The 25335-nt window shown below is 46.2% G+C and overlaps 2 protein-coding genes across 4 annotated transcripts in view; one reads left to right on the plus strand and one right to left on the minus strand.

Annotated features, from left to right (window-relative positions):
* Positions 1–25335, minus strand: part of GJC3 (gap junction protein gamma 3) — a 39397-nt gene extending 14062 nt beyond the window's left edge. For 2 of the 3 annotated variants that reach the window (XM_016217734.2, XM_087815552.1), the window contains exons 1-4: positions 24759–25335; positions 11948–12043; positions 9634–9908; positions 9198–9408 (exon numbers count right to left, since the gene is read on the minus strand). In XM_016217734.2, the coding sequence (XP_016073220.2) occupies positions 9198–9202 (5 nt within the window). In that variant the 5' untranslated portion in view covers positions 9203–9408; positions 9634–9908; positions 11948–12043; positions 24759–25335. Of the gene's footprint in view, positions 1–5196; positions 5603–9197; positions 9409–9633; positions 9909–11947; positions 12044–24758 lie in introns of those variants that run through there. The other variant, XR_001603559.2, reaches the window with a different exon arrangement.
* LOC107540876 (zinc-alpha-2-glycoprotein-like) lies at positions 8214–13752 on the plus strand. Its single transcript, XM_016217738.2, has 4 exons — positions 8214–8413; positions 10295–10552; positions 12546–12818; positions 13466–13752. The coding sequence occupies exons 1-4, from the start codon at positions 8338–8340 to the stop codon at positions 13750–13752; spliced, it is 894 nt and encodes a 297-aa protein (XP_016073224.2). The 5' UTR covers positions 8214–8337.

A 25335-nucleotide genomic window follows, 5' to 3' on the forward strand; every position in this document is an offset into this window, starting at 1 on the left:
AGGGAGAAAGGGAGAAGGCAGAGGAGGGGGGGGAAGGGGGAGGTGGAAGGAAGAAGGGAGGGGAGGGGAGGGGAGGGGAGGGGAGGGGAGGGGAGGGGAGGGGAGGGGAGGGGAGGGGAGGGGAGGGGAGGGGAGGGGAGGGGAGGGGAGGGGAGGGGAGGGGAGGGGAGGGGAGGGGAGGGGAGGGGAGGGGAGGGGAGGGAGAAAAAGGTCCAAGCCCTATATAGGGATTACGCTGATGCCAGAAAGTGGGTCTTCAGGAGGGGGAAACAATGGGGAATTATGGAAAATGAGTGAGGGAGATGGGACGTCAGGAATCTGGGATGGGGATAATTAGAGCAAGATAAAGGAGCAGACGCAATCACTCTACAGTCACTCAACTAGGCAGTTGAATTTTTAAGTTGGATGGAAAGAAAAGTTGCAAATAATATAAATATTTAAAATAATTTTTATTTGTTTTTGGAATTGCTATGAATGTTGTTGCGTCTATTTCCTCTGTATTCGTAAGATATCCAAAGAAATAAACTATTCAACTGATTCGGGAGAGTCAGCAGATCTGATTTTCCTCTCCCAGCCCACTGATAGGCTCCCTCTTGTGGCAAAACAAGTTATTGCCACTTAGGCTCAAGACACACCAACACAAATGTAAATGTATAGTTTGGACCTTACGGAAGAGAGGATATTAGGTGTAGGGTGTCTGCTGCAGAGTTTCAAAAGGCTGTCCGCAAGAGCTGAATCATCCTGTTTTCCCTGCAGTGGTTGATCAGATTTCCCAAAATTGCACCAGCACATCTATATAAGAGGGGCCTTCATTGCTCAACCTCTTTCCCCCCATGGCTGGTTGATCAGCTTAGCACATGAAGTTTCCTTTGCGAGCCAGGATCCAAATGTAGATAGAGGAGACTCAGATACTTGTCAAAGTTTGGAAATTAACCCTACTTTCAACCCAATAAATTAGTCTGTTACTGTTTCGTGGATGCTGACAGAACACACGAGACCTTTGGGATAGAGGCAAAGGACTGGTGCTCATGGCACAGCAAGAAGCATGAGCAGCTTCTTGGGTTGTCCTGGGCCCCTAACATCGGACAGTAACTCCAAAGGACCCAGGTGGGTGCTATACAGGCAGTAGACTTGCAGTGCAGCCAGGGAACACTGAGCTTGAGCAATGCACGCTTTCAGAGTCCGCTGTCACAAGTCTGATCTTTTTCCAAAGGAGATCCAGTGCCTCATCCCTTGTGGATGCCCCCTGCAAACACTATGCTGAGAAATGGGCTGGGAAAAGATCACACAGGGTTTTGCATACATGACATGCCCAGTATGAATTTGCAGGAACCTCAAGGCTGATGGCTAACTGCCCTTCCCAAAAGCACCCTCCCCAACTTCTTCCCCCACCCCCACCTCTTCTTGATCAACCAAGTTGTTCCCTTACTCACAAGTTGATTGCTCCTACTGATGAGGCAGGATTGCCTCAGAATGGTGCTAACAGACTGATTGTTGGTGACTCTCATGAACGTGGGACACAGGAAAGATTCAGGATTCTGGGCTACAACAGCCCACTGCCCTACCCCTCTGTGTGTGCTTGGAGGTGTGGGGAGAATCTGATCTACAGCACCCAAGGGCAGTAGGGTGGCAGCCAGTGTTTTTCACCCCCTGGTGCCCTCATAACCATCACCCAGGATGCCCATTGTGGTTCTCAGATCAATCATGGAGGAAGGGGAGAGTGCCTATCTTCCTATCTGGGCTTTCCAAAGGGATCAGGCAGAGGAACACCCTCACTTGCAGTGATTAATGCCATAACTGAGTGCTCTCCCGGCAGGGCAAAAGTCACTGGGGGATTGACTGCCCTTCTTGCTTCCCTCCATTGGCCTTCCTCCTCCTCAGCCATGAGCAGTTGGTGGGGGTGTAGCTCAGGTCTCCCTCTTCCCCAGGTTCCCTCCGTCTCTTGTGGGTGGTCCTCTCTGCCAGGGGAAGGGAGAGTTCTCCTGTCACTGGGCGTCCCCCTCCAGCCCCTCTCCCTGGTCTTGGAAAGCTCCAGGTTATTCATTAGTTAAGGGAGTAGAGGGATGGGTCATTCTGTTTGTGGAGCCCCTCAGCCAAGGAGGGGTTCCTTAGTTGAGGAACTCTCCCTGAAATTACAGTATAGAAAAAGAGATGGCAGGAGAGAACACATGAGAAAATTAATGTCCAGGAGGTTCAACAGTTATACAATAGAAGTTCCATAAAGAAAGAATTGAAAAGGGATAGGCTCATACCAAAGCATATTGTGATGAAATTTCAAAAAGCTAGAGAAAAAAATACAAATTTAACAAGCTTCTGGATGGAACAGAAAAAACAAAACAGATCACTCACAAAAGAATCAGAAGCCAGAATGGCTCTAGGCATTTCAAATGTACCCATGAAAGCTAGAAGACAACAGAGAGATGCCTTCAAACTCTGAAGAAAATGATTTCTCACCTAAAATTCTATACTTAGTGAAACTGTCAACCAAGTGTGAGGGTATAATAAACACATTTCCAGTATACAAGCACTCAAAAATTTTACCTCCAGAAATTTCTTCATGTGTTCTAGCAAAATAAAAATAAGCTAAGAGAGGAAGATTATATCTATAAATACATATACACACACACACACATATAAATAATACGATGTAGGAAATGAAAGATACTGCACAGCTAAGAGATGGAATTCCCAGGATGATGATAATAAAAGGAGATCCCAGGTGTGCAGAGCAACCTGTCTAAATCCAAAGATTTCTGAATGTTTTTTATAAGATTAACTTGATTGGTGAGGAGTCTGCAGTTGAATAAGAACATAAAAAAGTAATTGAAAACACAAAGTTGAGGTTAAAGATGGCGGCAGACTGAGTGGAAGCTACACGGACACTCTCCCAGGACCAAACTGCAATTAAAATAGAGAAAAACCATCCTGAATAAACAACTGCAACTGAAGATGAGCTGGAGAGAACCCTCACAACCAAGGGGGAAAAGCGGAGACCGCACACAGGCTGGTAGGAAGTGTGGACACGAGAGGGCTGGCTGGGCTCCCGCAGGCAGCAGCTGAAGGTCCAGAGGGAGATCTCAGCTGTGGGGGGTCCCACTGAGGACTCTGGGGACTAAACCCCAGGCTGGGCTTCCTAGCCAAGAGCACCAGAACTGAGAAAGGTGCCCACATAACATCTGGCTGTGAAAAGCAGCTGGGTTTCTGTGTGCCAGGGAGAGAGGACTGGAAATGCAGGCACCCTATAAAAGGGCCAACTCACAGTTTCATGTGCAGCCACTCACCTTGGGCTGCAGCAGAGGGAGGGCAGAGTGGCCTGGAGCTGTGTGAGGAGAATCTAGCGTTGTGGCTCAGCAGTTGAGCATCCACCTATTATCTAGGAGATCGCGGTTCAATTCCCAGTCAGGGCACATGCCCGGGCTGCAGGCTTGATCCCCAGTAGGGAGCGTGCAGGAGGCAGCCGATCAATGACTCTCTCGTCACTGATGGTTCTTTCTATCTCCCCCTCTCCCTTCCTCTCTCTGAAAGCAATAAAAATATATTAAAATAATAATAACAATAATAATAATACCCTTAAGGACTTTAAGGGAGATATCAACAGCAATACAGTCATAGTCATGGACTTTAACACCCCACTGACTTCACTGGATAGATCTTCCAGACAAAAAGTCAGCACGGAAACAGTGACTCTAAATGACACACTAGATCAGATGGATTTAATTGATATTTACAGAACACTTCACCCCAAAGCTGCAGAATATACATTTCTCTCAAGTGCACATGGATCATTCTCAAAGAGAAACCACATGTTAGGACACAAAACAAGTCTACAAGTTCAAGAAGACTGAAATCATATCAAGCATCTCAGATCACAATGGCATGAAATTAGAAATCAACTACAGTAAAAACACTGAAAAACATTAAACACATGGAGGCTAAATAGCATATTATTAAACAATGAATGAGTTACCAATAAGATCAAGAAAGAAATCAAAAACTTCCTGGAAACAAATGAAAATGAACACACAACAACTCAAAATCTATGGGACACAGTGAAAGCAGTCCTAAGAGGGAAGTTCATAGCACTACAGGCCTATGTCAAAAGGCAAGAAAAATTTTTAGTAAACTATCTAACCCCACAACTTAAAGAATTAGAAAACTCCCCTGTGAAGCTGTACAGACCAGGGCTTTTGTTTGCTGGGAGTTTTTTAATTGCTGCTTCGATTTCATCAGTTGTTCTTAATATATTCAGGTTTTCTGATTCTTCCTGATTCAGTTTTACATAATCTCTCTCATACGTGGAATCTAATAAACAAAATAGACTAAAAAACAAAATAGATCCAGAGACATAGAAGCATGGAACAGACTGATGAATCTCAGTGGGAAGGCGGGGGTGAGGGAGTGGGTGGGGAGAGATTAATCAAAGAACTTACATGCATATATGCATAACCCATGGACACAGACAGTAGTGTGGTGAAGGCCCAGGTAGAGGAATGTGGGTTGGAGGGGATCAATGAGGAAAAGGGGGATATCTAAAATACTTTCAACAATAAAGATAAATTTTTTAAAAAACAAAAAGTTATGTGTAAAAGTAAAATAATTATAGTTTACTACATAGCAGAGTAAAAGTATTACATAGTCATAATAATGAAAACAATGATCTAATTTCTCATATATAATGTTTATATTAGGGGGATGGATAAGGGAAAATGGGCATGTGTGGTGGAGGTTGGAAAAGGAAAGACGGTAAATCATCTTCCAGAATATTAGCTTGATAATGCCTAGCATTGAAACATCAAGAAAGCATTTTATTTAGAGACATGGAGGCAAATAGCTCCAAAATAACTACCTAAAAGATGTGAAAAATAAAGAAAAAATGGTTTGGAAACCACATTACTTTGCATAAATCAGATATTGGGGGGGAAAACTTACTGTCTTAAGCAAAGAATTTTCAGTGGGAAAGGATTCACAGAAAAGGGAGGAACTGCAAAAAGGTTATGTATGTAATTGGAAGTAACAATATGGAAGTTTGTCTAAAACAAACAAAACAAATTGATTGAAGGCTCAACTGCTTTTATAGCTTTATAGGATAAAATAAATACTAAAAACAAAACATTAAAATAAAAAAAGAACAGAGATGGAAACAATACCATGAAAAAGGCAGAAAATGAAGCCAGACCAACTTACTGTGAATGGGGTCTGGGAGGCTGTACCTTCATGGTCTCACAGTCTCACATCTTCCAGGGACTGTTGGGTTGAGAGCTTTTGAATGACACACACACACACTCACACACACACACATACACAGCAGGATAGCGTTCTGGAGGTATTCCTACAATGGACAAATTCACCAAATTCAACAAAGAAATCCTAGCCTGAGTCCCCTTGGACCCAGCGGCTCTGAACACCAATCAGAAGTGAGAAGCAGAGAGCATCTCAATGAAGTGGCTGGGGCCTGTCTGGAGGAGGAGTGCCCTGAGATGCTCAGAAGAATCACCTACTACCTGGCCTAAGTGCTCACAGCTTCTTATGTTCTACTCACCAGCACTGAGCAAGAGAAAGGCCAATGAACCTTGAGGAGAGGGGATATAAGCAGGTAGATGACCTAGTGGAAGAGAAACAGGAGGGTTTAGAGGAATGGTATATCTCAGAATCCCACTTAACCCACTAAAACTACTCTCAAAGCTCCAGGGGGTTCAGGACAAAAATGGAGACAGAGAGGGGTATTGTCAGCCCAATCCTGAGCCTCAAGAAAGGGACCGAAGTTTAATGTCTGTTCTTGTCCTGAGCTCTCCAGGGAGAAAGTCGCCTGGGTAAGGCACTCGGTCCTTTAATTCTTTCTCACATTAGTATTTTCAATTACACTGTATTGGGTGGGAAGTATGAGGAAATGTTGTCTTTGATGTTTAGTAATGGGGGGAAAAGCCAAATAACTCAGAAGGAAATAAACCAGCCAATGGTATTTAAAACACACACACACACACACACACACACACACACACACACAGAAACCTTTGAGCCCTTTGAACAAATAAAGAAAAGCATGTCACAGGAGAAACATTTTTAGATCAATGAGGAAACCAGAAACCCACATGAACATCCCAAGGCTAGGCAGATTACAATGTGAGACCTCACCCCACTTATGAGAGGAGAAGTGGGGGGGACTTGGACTAGAAGAAGGAAACCTCAAAAGACTAGAGTCCTGGCAGGTTGTGGGGGAGAAGGAGAGGGCACAGAGCCACTCTCACCCCCACAGGAACTTCCTGGAAGGACTGAGATCTCAGAGGAGGTATGGAAACCTAACATACCTTGCCAAGAACATGTAGAAAGATTGTTGCTCATCAGAAAGGTATGAGACAGCTGAGAAGGGAGGGTCACAAGGTCCTGACAGGGATGCAACCTGAATTTGGGACCTGGTCATGGGGATCAACTCGTCACACCAGAGAGCATAAAGGGGTCCAGAGAACCAAATGTGGGTCTTTCCAAGATCACCTTTTTCTGACTCAACAAAGAACGCCAACAACTTCCTCTACAGGCGGGATCAACTTCAAGTGCAATTTCAGGAAGCCTCGCCTCAGGAAAGCCTCCTTGCCACAAATTATCTCCTTAACCATTGCTCATTCACTTTAGGATAGCAGGTTGCTCTGTATCTGGGGGACCCCTCTCAAAGAATGCATTAGGCCACAAAGATGCATGGAAAGATCTGCATTTCCATGTAACTGGTTTCCTCTTTATTCTACGTTTTATGTATAATGAATTTAAAAATATCTTGAAAGGAATAAATCAATAAATACATTCTAAAAATTAAGAAAAAATAAAATTTGTCTCAGCAAGTGAGTAGATGGCACAAAAGGCTAAGAACTGGTGATCTAGAGGGTTGGGGTATGCAGAAAACACAGGCTGTGAGGGAAAATACACAAGAGTAAAATGTGCCTCGTTCATTGGAAGACATTGGATGTTCTTTGGATGGGGGCCCTCCAACTTCCCTTTCGAATATATTACCCCACCTGACATACCCTCAATCTTCCTCCTGAACTCCATTTCTACCAAATTGTCCTCAGTGACTCTCAGATAGATCTGGTGCTGCCCCTGTTGGTCACTGCTCATTTATCCATTGATATATTTTCTAAGTGTTTATTCATTGTCTTCTTTCTGCCAGGAACTGGGCTAAGCACTAGGGCCAGGGATAACAAATCTCTGTCCTTATAAAATTTGCCCCTGCTGCCAGCAGAAACTCTATCCCTGTGCGATATCCTGCTCAACCACGTCTCTCGTGAAGCCTTTCCTGACGCCATGCCACACTCGACTTCCTTCTCTCATGGAGCTCTTGTCACCCACTGTTACTAGCAACCATACAAGATTTGTAGCAATGTCTTGATCACACTTGGCTATTGGACTTTTTAGGCTTTTGTAATTGTTATGAAAACTTATTTTTTGTTCTTAGGTTTAAATCATTAGGCACTATTGGGTTTTTGTCTGTTTCATCCTTAAAACTAGAAAAGCCAAAAAGAATTTTTTCTGCACTATCATAGAAATCACCTGATTTTCAGATTGTGCTTTGAATCAATACTTTCTGCTTCTGAGTTAATTCTCTTTTTCTTTAAGCTTTCCAGCCCCATGGACTCAATCATCAGACTTTGTCTTTGAATTTCTCAAGCTATTTGGCACCTAATATTTTGCCTTCGCTGAGCATTTTATTCTAGTTGACCAAAAGAGATGACACACTTGGCTGTTTGACCCTCCACTGCTTATCACAGCCTGCAAGACCACGCCCAACATCAGTTTTTTAACTGCCTTTAGCCGCAGTCTGGTTCCTCTCCCTCCATTTCCCTGAGTGACTGTTGCCTGAACACATCCTGTGCAGTTACAGTAACAGTCACATTATTAATTACTGAAACAGATTCCTATTCTGACTTTAAGCAGAAAATACATTTATTTACCAGTTAGTTCTCAAAATCAATGGACAAACTCAGAATTAGGCAGGAGAAGCACAGGCAAATCACACCATGGAACTAATACTATAAACACATGCTGCTGCCAACAGGACAACAAACGCCACAGCATGAACCCATGACCAAGTCCTTACCTAAACGGCTGCCTTGGCTCTCCATTGGCAGGCCATCTGTGGACTCCCTGAGGAAAACACCCGCCCAGCCTGGCCTGTGTGTCCTGTTTCCTTACAGGCAGTGAGGAGCCCAGCCGGACACTCTCATTGGCCTGTGCATTCGCCTCAACTGGGCAGGGCTCAAATCCCAGCCATTCCTAAAATTATAACTGGTTGTCTCTCCAAGTAGTCTGCACCAGGACCTCGGGAAGTCCAGGACCTTCCACTCAGACACAATGAGCGCAATGGTGCCTGTCCTGCTGTCCCTAATGCTTGTTCTGGGTCCTGCAGTCCCCCAGGAGACTCAAGGTGGTGAGTTGGGAACCAAGGGCTGGGTATGAAGAAGAGTGGAGGGGAGGTAATGATGAGAGAGATGGGCTGGGGAGGGCCCCAGGTAAAGCCGGGGTTCCTACTGTACAGTAGGAATGGGTGTTCAAGGCTCAGCTAACTCAGCTCACACACTTCCAGAGGCATTTAGGGAGCCTCTGGACTCATGCTAAGTAAGACCTTAAATAATTAGAATCTAAAATTCTTAGTAGGCAAATGAACAAAACTAAGACCCAGACAAGTGAAGTGCCCTGTCCCGGGTCAGATAGCCAGGACAGAGCAGGGGCCACACGGGGGGACTTTTTGTTCCTCTCTCCTTCCAATAATGGCATGTACCTGTCTGACTCTCAGGGAGAAAGGCAGAAACTCCAAAGAGCACTTGTAAACGCATATTAAGTGGGGGATGCTTCTAGAAGGGCCCATTTCCTCACTCCACAGTGAGACACTCCGACAGTGAGCCTGGAAAGCTAGTGACGGGGAAAGAAGCCAGCTAGAGGTTGGGCAGAACCAGAGTCCATTTTACAACAGAGTAATAAGGGGTTTTTTGGCATACAGAATTTCAGGATGAAGAAATGTAAGCTAAGCTGTGTAAATTTAGAATTTGTTACATTTACAAACTGTCAGAATATGTGTTTTATAACAATTGGTCATATTGAGATTGTTAATCACATCCTACACCATAATCCAGTTTTGTCAGGGCTCTCAAGAGAAACAGAATGAATGGCATGCATATCACAGAAAGAGAGATTTATTTAAGGGTGTGGCTTACTCCATTGTGGGGACTGGGAAGTCTGAAATCTGCAAAGTTGGTGAGCACACTGGAGACCCAGAGAAGAGATGATGTTGCACTCTTGGATCCAGAGGCAATCTGGAGGCAGAGTTCCTTTCTCCTTTGGAGACCTAAGTCTCTTCTCTTGTGGCCTTCAACTGATTAGAGGAGGCCCACCCATATTATGTGGTGTTTTCTTCACTCGACGTCTCTAAGTAAAATGGTAATCACATTTAGAAACTAATTAGTGAGAAAAACTTCAGTACTGAAACTAGAAATCTGGAATATGACCTCTAACATTAGTAACACCCATAGAGTTATATGAGGAATCTATATTGAAATTAATTATCAAAATATCCCAACCCTCTACCACTCCCTGACTCACACAAAAATGCAGGGACAGCCCTTGTATTTCTGAGCTCCATTCTGTTCTTACCTTATGCTGATCCATTCTGGGTCATCTCCTGAGGTTTTTAGTCTATTCTCCTTCCTACACTTCCTAACTATATGTATTTGTCAGGTTCAACTAGGCTATGCTCCAGTAACAAAGATTGTTTTTAGAAGCATAAGTCAACAAATGTTTATTTCTTGCTTATGTAAAAATGAATACAGATCAGGCAACTTTTCTGTCCTCCATGAATGACTCAAGGATGCAGGTAGTTTGCATGTTGGGACTCTTTTGTTTCATCCTGTGGCCTCCATGGTCATCACCTAAATAAAAGAGAGACAGAGGGTTCAAACCAGCTTGCAGGGCCTCAGACCAGAAGAAAGAAATCACTTCCATTCACATTCCCTTTTGATAGAACCTAGTCATGGTCCCAATATACCTACAAGAAGGCTGAGAAATATCTTTTCATGTGCCTAGAGAGGAAACAATGTAGTAAAACACAAAATGGTCTCTGAAGTATTATACCCAGAATAGAAGTACAGCCCACTCTCTCAAGCAAGCATCCAATAGTGCAAGGCTGGCAGCGGGGTGGAGAGTGCTGGGGAGGAAGAAGCCTAGTGGTCAGGTCTCCCTTCCTGGCCCTCTGCTGTCCCATGAAGGGACTCCCCTGCGTGAATCCCAGAGCTCAATCTTTTCTCTTCTTTTGCAGGGCCTTACTCTCTGACCTACAGCTCCAGTGGGATATCCATGCCCAAGGAGGGCTTCCCCAGTTTTCAGGCCACTGGCTACCTCAATGATCAGGCCTTCTTCCACTACGACAGTGAAAGTGAAAAGGCTGAGCCACTGGGCCCATGGAAACAGGTAAAAGAAATAGAGGACTGGGAGCAACTCAGTAAATTTCAGAAGGCCAGAGGAGACTTCTTCCTGAAGAACCTGAAAGACATCATGGGCTATTACAAGGACACAGGTCAGTGGACTATGGACTGCTGGAGTAGAAGGTCTTAGCTCAAGAGGCAGTCCTGTAATTGTGAGTGGAAAGAGGTCTGCAGGCTAGAAATACTCTCTATGCCGGAGGAGCCAGCAGCATATTTAAAGATTCATAGCTATTTCTTCACCCCCCTCCTCCACATCACAGCTGCTTTTTCTCCTTCCCAATCACTTCCTCCACCCTCACTCCCAGGCCTCGCCTCTTGCACCAAGTGTTGTCAAGGTCAGCCTTTATCCAGGCACATTTGACCTCTCAGCTGCACACACCCCAACCCGTCTGAGGTGGATCCCACTTCAGAAAGCATCAGACTCACTCCCACCCAGGGATGTTGGTTGGGGACTGAGCTAACCTTGGGTCATTCTGACCAGGGTTCAGGGGCTAGCTCTGCCAGTCACTAGCTGTTTCACAGTAAATGTGTTCTTTATTATCTGATCTGAATCTGAAAAAAATTGGAGCATCTGTATGACCTCCAAGAGATTCTGAAAAACTTACCTAGGTAAATTTTATGAAAGCTAGAACATAGCCTGTCTTGATCTCCCTTGGAGCCCTATAACCTAAAACAGACAATGAAGATGCTGAATGATTGAGAGAAAGCACCTGGTATAAACCATGGCTCATACTAGTAGCTCAGGGGGGATCGAATTCAAAATCACAAACTGTTAGAATTTAAAACCCTCCTTCCATAGGGAGGAGACTTGGGCAGGAGAGGTCATCAGGAATTGTGGTATGAGAAGCCAGTGCAGAGCAGAGCAGAGACTAGTTCTCGTATCTCCCAACCCAGCACTCTTTCCCCTGAACCACACTGCCTACCCCACAAGCCAACCAGTCACGGGCTTGATGAACTGGTGATTTTTAATTATTATAGGATAGGTGTCAAATGATGGGTTTCTGAGTATGAAAATGCCCAAAAAGCTACATGAAATCTGAGTTTCCAAAAGGAGGCAAAAGTTACTAAAATCTGAAGGATGTGGATTGGAAGTCCTTGTGAAAAAACAGCCTGAGCTGCACTCAGCAATAGGAGAGGGTAAGGGACAGGTGCCTGGGAAGGACACTAAAACAAAGTTTGATTGACTGGAATAGAGATGTTGATGGAGCAATCATGAGTAAACAGGATAGGGAGATGAAAACAGGGTATTAGAAAATAAAAAGACCTAACATTTATTGAGCCACATGTGCTAGGCACATGTATTGACACATGCAGTGATCACAACAACCCTCTAACATAGTGCTATTGCCTTCTTAGAAAACAGGTTATTGGCTGAAATTTACGCAACAAGACAGGTGAGGGTAGAGATAGGTCTGGGATTTGAGCCCAGATAGCTTGAGATCAGGGCCTGTGCCAATAGCACTAATCAGTATTGGATAAACACCTACCTTCGTAAAAGAATTAAAGTGGTCCAGTCCCCTTTTCCTAAGAAGGCTAATTTCCTAGAGGTGTTGCTAATTGGGTAAGGAGGCCAGGTTAAAGATCTGTAATGAAAATATCAGATACCAGAAAAGAGGGAAGAACTGATCAATATATGTGGACTCAATTGGAGACATCAAATTCCAAGTAGAACGGGGGGAAAGGACAGATTACACAATCTATTTAAACTACAAATAATTTCTATTTAACATGTCGATGCACTTCTGTATGCTTGTGTCTGGTTCCTAAGACCTCACAGTATATTCAAAGTTCATTTAAAGAGGTGCTGCAAGGGGCTAGAAGATCTGTCCACAGTCTGTAGCTCTCTGAAACCCCCTGGCTGGGAAGAATGTATCTCACCTCAGACGGGCCTAAAACACCAAAGCATACTAAGTTTCCCTCCCTCTGTCTGCTCTGTCTGGCTACAAACCCATTTGCCAAGATAAAGGGGTTGCATGTTTAGATTTCAAAACCCTTCCTTCCTAATTGGTTGCAAACTGTGCAGGAGTAAGTTATTAAGACGGAGTTGATGCCAGGCTGATTTCCTGGGGGTCGGGTTACATGCAGGGAATCACACCATGCAGGAAAAGTATGGTTGCAAACTCTGCAATAACAACTACTGTGGGGCATTCTGGACGGTTGCCTATGATGGACGAGACTACATCAAGTTCAACACAGAAATCCCAGCCTGGATCCCCCTGCAACCAGAAGCTGTGAACACTAAGGTGAAGTGGGAGACAGAAGGCTCTGTGCAGCGGGCCAAGGCCTCCCTGGAGGAAGAATGCACCCAGAAGCTGCAAAAATACCTGCAATACAGCAGGCCATTCCTGGACCGCCAAGGTACCCACTGCTCCCTATGTCCTGCTACCCCGCACTGAGCTGAGAAAGACCAAGGTGACCCCAGCCTGGGACCTCAGAGCAACATTTCAGGCAAATCCTCTAGTCATTTCTCTCTCTGATATGCCTCCTGGCTTGGCTGTGGGGAGAAGGCAGGTGTGTGAAATGTCTGCCCAGGAAGGATGAAGATGAGTAAGTGTGAGCAGGATTGATTGACATAAGCTGAGACCTTGGTTTAAGAATTAATCAGAAAGAAGTTCTTGTGGGAGGGAGGAGGGAAAGGTCTCAATGACAGAGCATCAGGCAGAACTAAGGGATGGGGCTCAGACTCAGGGAGGCAGGAGCCACAAAGCCCACTGAGAGGTTTTGGATTAAAAACACAGAACAATGCATGAGGCATTCACATTTTTTGCCATCAGAAGTCAATATACAGTGGGTGAGCAGAGGGTGCTGGGAGGCAAGAAAGTAGCCATGGACATTTCATTATCCAACAGGGAAACCCTCTGCTTCCCTGATCTTCTGGAAGTTTCCCTAAAGAGGCAGGTAGAAAGTTGTGAGCTCAGCTCATCCCTGACTCCAGGGGTGGGAGAGACATGAGCAGGGAAACGTCCCTTTCAGGCCCTCAACCTACACGCTGTATCTCTCTACAGATACCCCCTCTGTGTCAATCACCAGCCATGTGGACCCAGGAAACATCAGGATCCTCAAGTGCCTGGCTTACAACTTCTACCCACGACCAGTCAGTATGTACTGGACTCAGGCAGACAGGGCAGTAGAGAGTGAGTCATGGGGAGAAGGTCCTCTCAGTGAAAATGGCACTTATGAGTCCTGGGTGGTGGTGAAAATCCCCTCTTCAGACAGAGACCCCTACTCCTGCCATGTGCAGCACAGCAGCCTGGCCCAGCCACTCACTGTTCCATGGAATGACAGGCAGTAATCATGGGCTGAGGACACCTTGGTGTCTGGAAAGCATTAAGCAGGACATGAGAGAGATGAGCTCTAGAATGACTGTCATCACCATCAGTGAGGCCCAGAGAAGCAGTGAGGAGACAGAGAGGTGGTGAATTTGGAGACACAAGACTTGAATGCTGGGCACTGAGGTGACTCACTGCTACATTCCTTCTCAAAACCCACTATCTATTCTGTGAAATCTAATCAACTAGCCAATACACAAAATAAACCAGATTATTAAACGGTCAAATACTGTAGAGATGTCAGCAGAGGTTATTACTCATCCTGCCCCCAAGCATTTGTATCATCTGAAATTCTCGGTACCCACTGAAAGCAATATGTACTGGTCCTCTTTTTGTTGTTGTTGTTAATCCTCACCCAAGGATATTTTTTCCATTGATTTTGAGAGAGCGGGGAAGGAAGGGAAGGAGAGGAGGGGAGAGAGAGAGAGACATGGATGTGAGAGAGACAGATCAACTGGTTGCCTCCTGCATGAGCCCAGACTAGGGACGATAATTGAAACTGCATCCCAGGCATGTGCCCTTGACCAGAAGTTGAACCCAAAACTCTTCAATGCAATGACCTATGGTCTAACTACTCAGCAACACCATCCAGGGCTATATTGGCTGTCTTGGCCTGGGGTCCCCACTGTAGCATGGTATGACCACCTGGTACCCTGAGCAATGTTCAAGTGCCCACTGTTTATGTCCCCTCTGGTCATGAGGTCATAGAACTCTGCAACTTCTTTAATTCAATCGGAAGCCTCTTTTGTATCTCAGTTACCCCTGCACTTACTTGCCCCCTTGAGACACTGAACTCCACTCCAGCTACTCTGTCTCTCCCATATCATGTTGGCCTTAGGGCCATGTAACCAGAACCCAGATTCAGCTGCCTGCTACTATGAAATCCAAACTCATGAGACAGATACTGGTGAAAAAGGAAAGTGGTTTATTCAAGTGCTAGACACCTGAGAAGATGGGGGGCTCTTGTTACAAAGCCCATTTCAACATCTCATTGCAGGCAGAGGTTTTTATAAGGAAGGAGAGGGAAAGCAGAAAAGGAAATCAAGGAGAAGAAGTTGAAAAGTTCTCTACGTACAGACCAGCACAATGCATTTCAATAGGGATCTTGAAACTGGTTTAGTGATGGTCCAGTGTGCATCATCCTGGTCTTTGTCATCCTGGTTCTATGGTTGAAGCTCAGCAAATCTCCCAAAACTGGGATGACTGAAGGTCGGAGTCTGCATCTTCTGAAGTTATTTCCTAGGACTCCTATACAAACATGCTGTTTATCTACAACTACATATTAGTCAGAGTTAGCATTTACAGAAGCAATGTCAAAAGAATAGTGGGGTGGGTTACAATTCCCCACTGTTACAGTCACACACAACAGTAGCTTATTTAAGAGGCTTCATCCCTTCAGGATGCCCTCCCAGGGAAGCAAGAATCACCCCGACATTCTTGGACTCACCCAAATTGATTTCAGTGGGGTTTTTTTAATTGAGTCTCTCACCTCCATTCACAGGTTTGTCCATGTAAAAAAGTATTCAGACGTGTAGAGAATTTTTATAACAGTTTATTTGAGCCAAACTGATGACATATGCACTGGAGAATAACAGTTTTGCATCTTCCTTTTTGCATTTGAAATTAAGAAGGGAATGTAAGGATGTGGGAGAAAGCAAGGCGGGTATTAGATTGCAGGGTATTTAACAAAATTATGTGCTCTCTTTTGCTTGGTAGCTCAGTTTGCCTATTAAATTCCACAACAGACTCAGAGAGAGAAGGCAGACAGCTCTGGTGTTGGGCGAGGGGGGGGGGGGTAGTGGGGTTGGAGGGATTGAGCAAAAAAGAAAAAAAAGGAGAGAGAACTCATGAACATGGACAACAGTGTGGTAATGATGGGGTGGAGGAAGGGTACGTGGAAGTGGGAGAGGGCATAGAGGGGATAAATGGTAATAGAAAAATAAAATAAAAATTTTAAAAAAGATATGTGCTCTCTTGAGAGTTAATACCCCCTTTGAGAGTTACTACTTCTGGTATTTCAAAGGTGTGTTAACCTAGATGCTTAAGAGCAAAGGACAGGGCTGGATTAAAACTTTTCACTAAAGGTATGTGGCATGACTACTCACTGTGACCTGCCCAGTTAGGAATTTATCAACACATCACCCTGTGAAATTGCTTTCTATAGAACCTCTTTTTTTCATCCACAGCTCCCACTTTTGGAGATAAATCAATCCAAAGAATGCATTGATGGCCAACCTTTGGATTGCATAGTGTGGTCTCACAGCGCTAGGCAAGCTCACGGCTAGGAAATTTCAGTATCAACATTGTCTTGTTGACCACTGGGCATGGGGCTATACTATAATCATGGAATCTGAGTTGAGGTTGAATTTTTTCCAAAAAGGAAGGGCAGGTAGGTGGAAAGTAGTTGGGTCTTATGGCCTTCATTACAAATAAAACACTCTGGATCATTTCTATTCTGAATTATCATGATCTGAATTTTGCCTTCTGTCTCATTTTTCTGTATTTGGCATCTAGTTACATAAGCCATGGAAAAAGTATTAATAGTTATATTATACATGTTCAGTAATCATAAATAGCTAGACTATATAGAAAAACCCAACGACAAATATAACTATTACAATAACTAATGTCAGACAGGCAGAGATAATTAAACAAAATAGATTCTGAATTCAATATGAGATAGTAGGTATACAAGCCTTGTCAATGTCTCGGGATAGCTGTCTACCCCTGGTGTCGGCAGCTTCCATCCTCCAGCAGTCTCTTAGGTACCTGATAAGGTCCCTTCCAATAAGAGTGTCTTATTTGATATCCTTTCCAATAAATAAAATCTCCAGGTGGCAGCCAAATGATTTTTAATGTCTTTGTCCCCTGAGAGCTGATCGTGAAAGAAAGTGACTACCAACTTGGCATTTCCTTGAAGTGACTCCATCAAACCTTGGCATTAGTGTAAGACGCCTGCTTTCAATAATGCTGGATCATAATGTTCGTCATTTAAGTCCAGCTCAAATGCACTGTGATGTGTGAAGGAATGCAAAAACCGAAAAATGGGGAGCCAGGGACCAAGGATGAACCAAGTGCCTGGGTTTCCACAGCCCTGACTATTCATTTAATTTACAACCATTGTTTATCCACACAATATACCTTAGAAGTTTTCATCACTTATTTTACAATGTTTCCCACGAAGTTTCAAATCTTTTGAGGTGTTCCAGGGAGCTTCTGAAACACTACAAAGTTATTCTTACATATATTAAGATTTTAGCCCTTAAAACCTCAATGTCTAATGAAAACCAAGAAGTCAAATAGCATACTTTTGCTTGGACATTTTATAACCTCTAGAAACATTTTCCAGAAACATAAGTCAATTATTAACATAAACTTACTTTTGTAAAACCCAGGCAAAATAAAGACATGTCTATTTTACTTAAACCAACAAACTTAAGCTAGCCTTATTTTTAATCTTAGATCACAAGAACTTGAAAAAATATTTAGGCTAGTTTTCATATTAACAAGAATTTTAGAATATCCATTTCTTACTAGCAAACATTTGCCTTTAAATTAATTTTAACAAACCATCTGTTGACAGAAAGATATCTCACATTTACAGTATACATATATATAGACACACATACAGAGAGACACAGAGACCTTTTAGTCATGAGAAGAGCTCACTAGTTTATAAAAAAACAATTAGATCCAACTTTTGCCCTGAGGCATTTACAATTTATATTTCTCCTTGACAAGTCAAATTCCAAATGACCTTCCCCCTTTCAAAATAAGAACAGCCATTTTTTAATACTTCAAAGAACTGGATTGACACCTACATGATATCATAGGTGGATCTATTTATCTAAATCTTCTTTTTGAAGTTTTGAGAGGCCAATTAAATATGCTTTTCATTCTGCCTAATTTTATAACCAACTTTTTCTAATTGTGCATGCAAAAGATTAATTTAGAAGTATCAAAGGATCCTCATCTTAGCCATCTTAGTTATGTTAGCAGCAGAAAAACGGTTGCTAACATAACTAAGGCATTATCGACAAGTGGAGTCAGACCAGACCTTGGTTCAGCAACCTCAGTACTTGAGTCCTGGCTAAGAGAGAATTCAGAGCCAAGACTCAAACTATAAGAGAAAATTTATTTAGAAAGTCTCAGAGGTGAAAGAAGTGAGCTGTAGAAGCAATGGGCTCAGGAAACAAGTTACAGAGGCAAAAGAAGGGCCCTTGGAGCCTAGGAAAAAGAGAGAGGCAAGAAAAATGTGCCTGGGAGGTTGGGGTGGGGAAAGGCGATGCTTGCTCGATAGAGAGAGCCACAGCTGGGTCCTCTGTACTGAGGGCTTTTATCGAAGTCTCAGGAGAGGATCTCAATAGAGTCATCAGCTTTCCCAGCGTGAATTCTCACAGTCATGGTCTGGGCCTGGAGCTGAAACACAGCTGAGGCCTAGATGTCATCTCCAAGGATTAATGCTTAAGGGAGTGGCTGTGCAAAGGGCTTCTAGTTTTGCCAGTTGCTAGGCACCTGGGTGACCCTTCACACTTGGCCTATGTTCCTACTCTGCTCTCGATTAACTGCCTTACTACAGTTATAAATGGGAGGCTGACTGTGGACGGTCTTGTTGGCCTGGGAGGGAACATTTCTCATGTTTATTTTGAGATCTGCAGAGTCTGAACACACTTTTAGGGACAACAGACCTTACATGCACATCTCCAGATGAGCCAAATGCAGAGGCTATCCATATAGGGCTGATTTATGCCCTAGAGGAAATTTTTCCTCAAGCACTTAAGAATACACAAGGGCCAGGGGGAGCTTGCCAGATGCCACCCAAACCTCAACACTTTCCAATGCATGGGCCCCTCTTTCAAGGTGCACCCATTCCAGGGTGCCCTGCCCTTCTTCCCTGGGCTCCCACCCCTTTTCCAGGATCTTCTCTGTTACAATCCTGAACAACTCCTGGTACCCATCTCTTCTATTCCAGATTCGGGGGTCTGAACAACTATAGTGACCCCATTGGATGTTCGGGGTGGAAATGCAAGTGTCCTTTCTCTTTTGAAGCTAAAGAGGGTTTAGGCTCTCATTTACCCAGCAAAGATTTTGTTCAGACCCTTGTTCTGGCCACCATGGCGAGAAGAATAAGGAACTAACAGTAAAGGTAGAACAAGATCCCTACTGTACAGGACAAGGCCCAACAAGCTAGCCCAATAATTACCGCCAGAAAGAACAAACCAGTCACACTCCCGCCAAGCATAACCCCATTACTCATTGTAAGACATTGTGTTTAAATCGTTCCTTTTGTGTTGCTAAAGATCCGCCCTTGTTTCCTGTACCAAAAGCTGACAGCCTGACAAATTATTGGAAACCCCTTTACTGCAGTGCCTTTGTGGTTACCGAGCACAAAGTGAGAGAAGAACTGAGGGTCAGGGCTGCAGTTCAGCTCTTACATGGGTGAGACGCCGCAACTGTAGCCGCTGGCCAGCTAATAAAGGCTCCAAAACTCAAACACAAACTCTGGAGGTCGTCTGTCACGGGTCACCCCAGGACACCCTCAGCAAGCAATCCAATTAAAAAGCCAAAATGAAAACAACACATTCTTTTTTCCTTTCCCTGTGTTATTGCAACCCTTCTCCACTCGAGGTTTCTCTAAGAACTGCTCAGATAAAGTTGTGGCTTGCTACTTAAGGCAAGGAGGTGTTAAGGGGATTTGCCGAGGGAGAGATGCACAAGGCTTGTTGAGAGTTAAAAACAAGTTTACTGAAAACCACCTGGGGGGGGGGGGGTGAAGCTCAATGGGCAGTCACCACCCCCAAAGAGGTAGAGACTGTTTTTTATAGGGCTTAGACGGATGGGAGAGGGAGTGGGGAGCTAGATAAAGAGTTCAATCTTGTTTGTTCTTTCTGTGTTCTGTTCAGGACTATCATTCCTTGAGTCAGGTACAGGTGTTCTCACCGGATCATTTGTGGTTTGGCAGGGGCTTGTGGTCACTTTGTGGTTTGTCTGTGTCAGTTGCTAAGTTCCTGCTTCTGTGACTGCTCTTACCAAAATGGGAGTTTGGGACTTGGGTTGCCAGGGACTAAGGTTGTCAGGGACCTTATATTCCCAACTCCTTGTTATAATAGAAAAGGGGGGTGTTAAGGGTGGCGAGTCTTTCTCTCTAGCTACTTCTTGCTGAGCCGGGGCTGCGCTGTATAGCTGTTCCTGTGGGGGAGAGAGCTGTAGAGAGATTTTATCCAGTTTCAAAATATTGGCATGAGGAGGGGTGCTTTGGGTATTACAGAGGAAGAAGAGTCCCTACCCTGGGTTTATTGAGAGGTGAATGGCAATTGTTCCTAGGTGATAAGGAGTATTGGGATTTATAGGGCTTTTGCTCCAGAGAGCTAGCTCATAAAGTGCGCCCATGGGGGGTGAGTTACCTAGATAGGCCTTTATGGGGAATAGTTGAGTTGTGATAGTCATGGCTCTAAGGAGAGAAGTAGGTCTATCTAGATGGGGTTCAAGTAGAAGGTCAGACGCAGCAGGGGGAAAGTGAAGTTTCTCTGAGCCATTGAGGGGGTTGTATAAAAAAGGGCATTGTGTGGGGGATGTTGGTTTCCCGAAGCACGGAAAGAGTGGAGCGTTGGGAGGCTGGATGGTCGGCCTTGGCAGTACATCGTTGTGGTGCAGTGGGGAAATCCCCTGGCAGGGGGAAGTTGGTCGAAAAGGTAGTACCTTTTGTTATCATTGAAAATTAGTGGATTTGGAGGGAGGGTGGATTGAGTCTCCCTGGAGGAACAGTGTTGAATGGTAACAGTATAAGTGCAGAGAGTTTGAGAGATGTTGCGTAGGTATGGGCCTGGTTTCTGGGAGAAGCTCTCAATACAGAGAAAAGCAGGGGGAGAAAGGGTGGTATCCAGGATTATGCCCTGGAGATCGGTGGTAGGCTTCTGGGGTTGTAGAGACTGAGAGAACTGATTGAGGGCCTGTGTTTGGGGGATACTCCCTCCTTGAAAGGAGCCGTGTCAGTGTATGGTGGAGGTAAATGTGAAATTTAAGTGATGCCGCAGGGATGGCCTGGCCTGTTAGGGTAGGTGCAGTGCATAGAAAACAGTTAGTGAGATTGTGCTTCTTAGCCGTGGGCTGGAGTAATTCTGAGGTGGCCAAAGGTGTGGTATAGGAAGGCATGTGGAGAACTAAGAACAGGTAGAATAGGAGGTTATGGTAATGGGGAGGTGTCATTATAAGTACATTTCCCGACATGGTTCCAGCCCTTTGGTAGAGTGCAGTTATCACTAAGGGCACAGGAGATGATGAGTGTAAGCTACTCGAATATCAGTATAAGGGCTGCCTGAGTATTTCAGGGTTGTTCATAAGTTAGTATTATCTGATTCCCCTAAAGGGAAAAGAATTTGCCCCTGGAAACCTAGGACCCACTGGATGTATTCCCAGGGGTAGTCCGAGTCCCCCTGTAGGAAGCAATCAAAGAGATGAAGAGCGCTATGGCTTTTGAGGGGTCGGTGCTGTTGGTAGGGCCTGGAGAATCTGGATGTTGACAGGAAGAGGAGTTGGGTCTGTATGTGAGGAGGTCGGGGTGTGGGTTACTCATCTCTTTCTGGAGACGGCTCGGGGCTTTCTACTATCTGAGACAGCGGGATGGTCGTGGGTCCTGTTAGGATGGACCTGTAGGGGAGAATAGTGGAAGTAGGCTCCTGCCCATTTGAGGGCTTTAGGTGAAAGAGACGGACCCAGGAGGGGATTCCTTGCAGCTTTGCCATGATGGGGGCAGTGAGAAGGATGAGATATGGTCCTTTCCATCTAGGTTTGAGGGGCTCCAGGTTTAAGTATTTTAATAAAACCCAGTCTCCAGGTCTCAGTATGCACTCAGTTGGAACCGACTTCTGGAGTTGGGGTGAGGTGTCATTTGTGTAATCTCGTAGTAACTTTGACTGGGGCTAAGGTTGGTATGTAGCCCCCTGGGGCTGTAGGTTCTGAGGCCAGAAAGGGGGCTAAAGTGAGTGGTCGTCCATACATGAGTTCAAACGGACTGAGGAAGGTCAGGGCCTGGGGGTTGCCCGAATGCACATGAGGGCAATTGGGAGTAAATTAGTCCAGGGTTCTTTTACCTCAAGAGAAAGTTTTGTTAGATGTGTTTTGAAAATGGAGTTCATTTTTTCTACCTTTCCGGATGATTGAGAGTGGAAGGGTATGTGAAGGTTCCAGTGAATGCCGAGGGACTGAGTAATTTTTTGGGTAATTTGTGATATAAATACTGGCCCACTGTATTGAGCTGGGGGTTCCGAAGCAGGGTATTATGTGCCCTAGGCATGGTGTGACCTCTGAAGATTTTTCAGATGTTGTCAGGAATGCCTCTACACAACCCAAAAAGGTGTCTATTACTGTGAGAACATATTTGGTTTTCTAAACTGGGGGCATGTGTGTAAAGTCAATTTCCCAATCCTGGCCTGGGAGATATCCCCTGGCCTGGTGGATAGGGAAGGGGGGTGGTTTAACCTTTCTCTGAGGAGAGACTGAGTAGCAGATGGAGCACTTGCAAGTCATGTCTTGAAGAATAGAAGAGAGGTTGGGACAAGAGATTAGGGACTTTAGGAGTTGTAGAAGGGGTCTGTAGCCTAGGTGTAGCGAATTGTGGATGGTTTCTCGCATGAAGCGTTCTTGTTTTCATGGGAGTACATATCTGCCCTGGAGGGAAAGCCAGGGGTCCTCCAATACAGCCCCCGCTGCTAGTAAGGATTGCTTCTCCTCAGGGGAGTATGAGATGGAAGTATTGGGGATTATTAACATCTGGGTGGCAGGAGCTTCCCTCAGGGCAGCTCTCTTGGCCTCCTGGTCTACCAGGTTACTGCCCTGAGTGATTCCATGGTTGTTTGTCTGGTGTCCCTTGCAGTGAGTAACTGCCGCCACTTTAGGTAACTGGGCAGCCTGGAGGAGTTTTAAGATTAGGGTCCCGTTGTGATTTGAGAGCCCTTTGTGGTGAGGTACCCTCTTTCTTCCCAAATCGCAGCATGCGAGTGGATGATGTGAAATGCATATTTGAAGTCAGTGTAGATGTTTGCTCAGAGTCCAGAAGCTAGGGTCAGGTCTCAGGTTAGAGCTATGAGCTCTGCCTTTTGGGAAGAAGTTCCTCTGGGGAGCGGGCCTGACTCGATGACCTGGATACACCAGAGGACTGAGCACCCAGCTCTGTTCCTCCCCTCATGGGCGAAGGAGCTTCCACCTATGAACCAAGTGTGTGTGGTGTCTGGAATAGGGTATTGTGAGATATTTGGGAACTAGGGTACTCTGAAGTCAAGAATCTCATAGCATGTGTGAGTCACTTGGGCCTGGGGAACAGGTAGAAGGGTGGCAGGACTTAAGGGAGGGCTCCTTGCTAGTGAGGTATGTGGAGATTCAATAAAGAGTAAATGAAATTCCTGGGTTTGGGAAGCAGAGAGTTTGTAGAGCTCTGTAGGAGAGGAGCTCAGATAGGATGTGGGGAGAGTAGACTGATGGGCTGCCCAAAAGTTAATTTTTGGCTTTCTCTGGTGAGTAAGGGCTGCTGCAGCTAGGGTTCTGAGATAGGTGGACCACCCCTTGGCCGTGTTATCAGGTTGTTTTGACAGGTGAGGTAGGCTTGGATGTTGGGTCCACAGTCCTGCACTAACAGTCCTACCGCTACACCCTGTCTTTCATCAGCGTATAATTTGAAGGGGCAGTTGAGGTCTGGGAGGGTAAATGCAGGAGCAGAGAGGAGACCCTGTTGTAAGGCCCTAAAGTGGTGTTGGATGTTTATTGTTGGGTCTAAGGGCTCGGTGAGTTCCTCTTTTGCAGCCTGGTATAGGAGGCGAGCAAGGATGCCGAAGTTGGGGAGCCATATGTGGAAGTATCCAACCAGTCCTAAGAAAGAGAGAAGCTCTCTCTTGGGATGGAGGGAGGTGAGGGAGGCGATAAGAGTTTTCTCTTTTTTGTGGGGAGAGTTAGTCCCAGTAACTGACTTGGGATTGGGATATTTGGGCTTTTCTTGGGGATCCTCGGTAGCCCTTTTCTGCCAAGTAGTCGAGGAGCTTTGACTGTGTGGAGGTGAGAGATGGGGGGGGGGGCTGCACAGTAGGGGGTCATCTACATATTGGAGAAGAGGGGAGAGGGATACCTCTAGATCAGCTAAGTCGTGGGCCAGGGCCTGGCGGAAGAAATGAGGACTACCCCTAAGCCCTGCAGGGGGGGCCGTCCAGGTTAGCTGTTGGGAGGCTGGGGAATCAGGGTCTGTCCAGGCGAAGGCGAACAGATCTTGCGAGTCAGGGTGTAAGGGGATCCCGAAGAAGGCTCCCTGAGACCGAGAGCGTGAAGTGTGTGGTGGAGGGTGGGTGAGGGAAAGGAGGGTGTGTGGATTTGGGGGACCGCGGGGTGAACAGGAAGAACTGCCCGGCTAACGAGTCTCAGATCCTGGGCTGGACGAAAGGAGCCGTGAGGCTTCCTGAGGGGAGAATGGGAGAGTTATAGGGGGAGTCAGTAGGTCGGAGGGGACCTTGCGAAAGTGAGCGGGTTACAGTAGGTTTTGAACCCCGTGGTCCCCCTGGTGGAATTGGGGACTGGGCTCGGCAGGGAAACTTAGGGTGCGGACGGGACTGTGCTGCGCGGCGATGGAGGGAGTTGAAGTGTCCCAGACGCCGGGGTTCACTAGCGAGGCAGCGAGAGGGAGGGGGGTCTGTAAGGAGGGGAGGGGGTGGCGGGCAGTCTGAGGCCTGTTGGCGGTGGGATTTGAAGCGGGGCGTGTAATTTCCATAGAATGGCTCTTCCTAACACGGGCTGGGCAGCGAGGGAGGGCGGGGAAGGGGTGTGCAAAAGCTGTCTAGTCCACACAGCAGGTCAGAGGGGGCGCTAAGGGGGTGGAGCCGAGGCCGGGGACTCCACCCACCCAGACCCGGGAGGCGCGGGCGGGTCGGTGAGATCCGGGAGCCGCAGAGCGCGTCCGCTCCCGCGTCAGTAATAAAAGAAATGCGCTTACCTGCCACTGACAAAGTTGCCCGGGGCTCCGATGATGTGATGGGCGTGGGGCTGTCGGGCCTGGGCACCCCTAGTCTCCAGCGGCCCGGCCAAGGATGCTTGGAGGGGGAGAGTCGGGTGCAGCCTCCCCGCGGGAAGGGGGGAAGTCTCCCCTGGAGAGCCGAGGCTGCGCCCCTTGCCCAGTGCTCTGCGCCCCCTGCAGGGCCCCTGAGCTCCCCGCGGCTTGTGCGTGGCGGCGGCAAGCCTTTGATGTTTAGCCCGATGCCGTCTCTCTTTTCGGGGTCTCGGTTCCTCGCCGCGATTGTGAAGGACCTTGAAGGCCAGGGTGAGTCCGGGGGGGGGGGGTCTGTGGGCCCGAGCGTTAGGGCGCACCCGCTCCCTGTCCTCCGAGAAAGGGCAGAGGGCAGAACGTGCAGAGGCCACGCGGGGAGGCCGCCGGGCTGAGCGCGACGCTGGGGCCCCCGGGTGCGGGTGGCGGACTCACAGGGGGCGCGCAGAGGCGCTTTTCGAGTTGAGAGAGGTGAGGAAGGGAGTCGGGAACGTGGGCGCGAGTGGTGCCCTGGCTCCCGCCGCCTCGC

The sequence above is a fragment of the Miniopterus natalensis genome, chromosome 3 (assembly GCF_054644295.1).
Source record: "Miniopterus natalensis isolate mMinNat1 chromosome 3, mMinNat1.hap1, whole genome shotgun sequence".
Lineage (NCBI taxonomy): Eukaryota > Metazoa > Chordata > Mammalia > Chiroptera > Miniopteridae > Miniopterus > Miniopterus natalensis.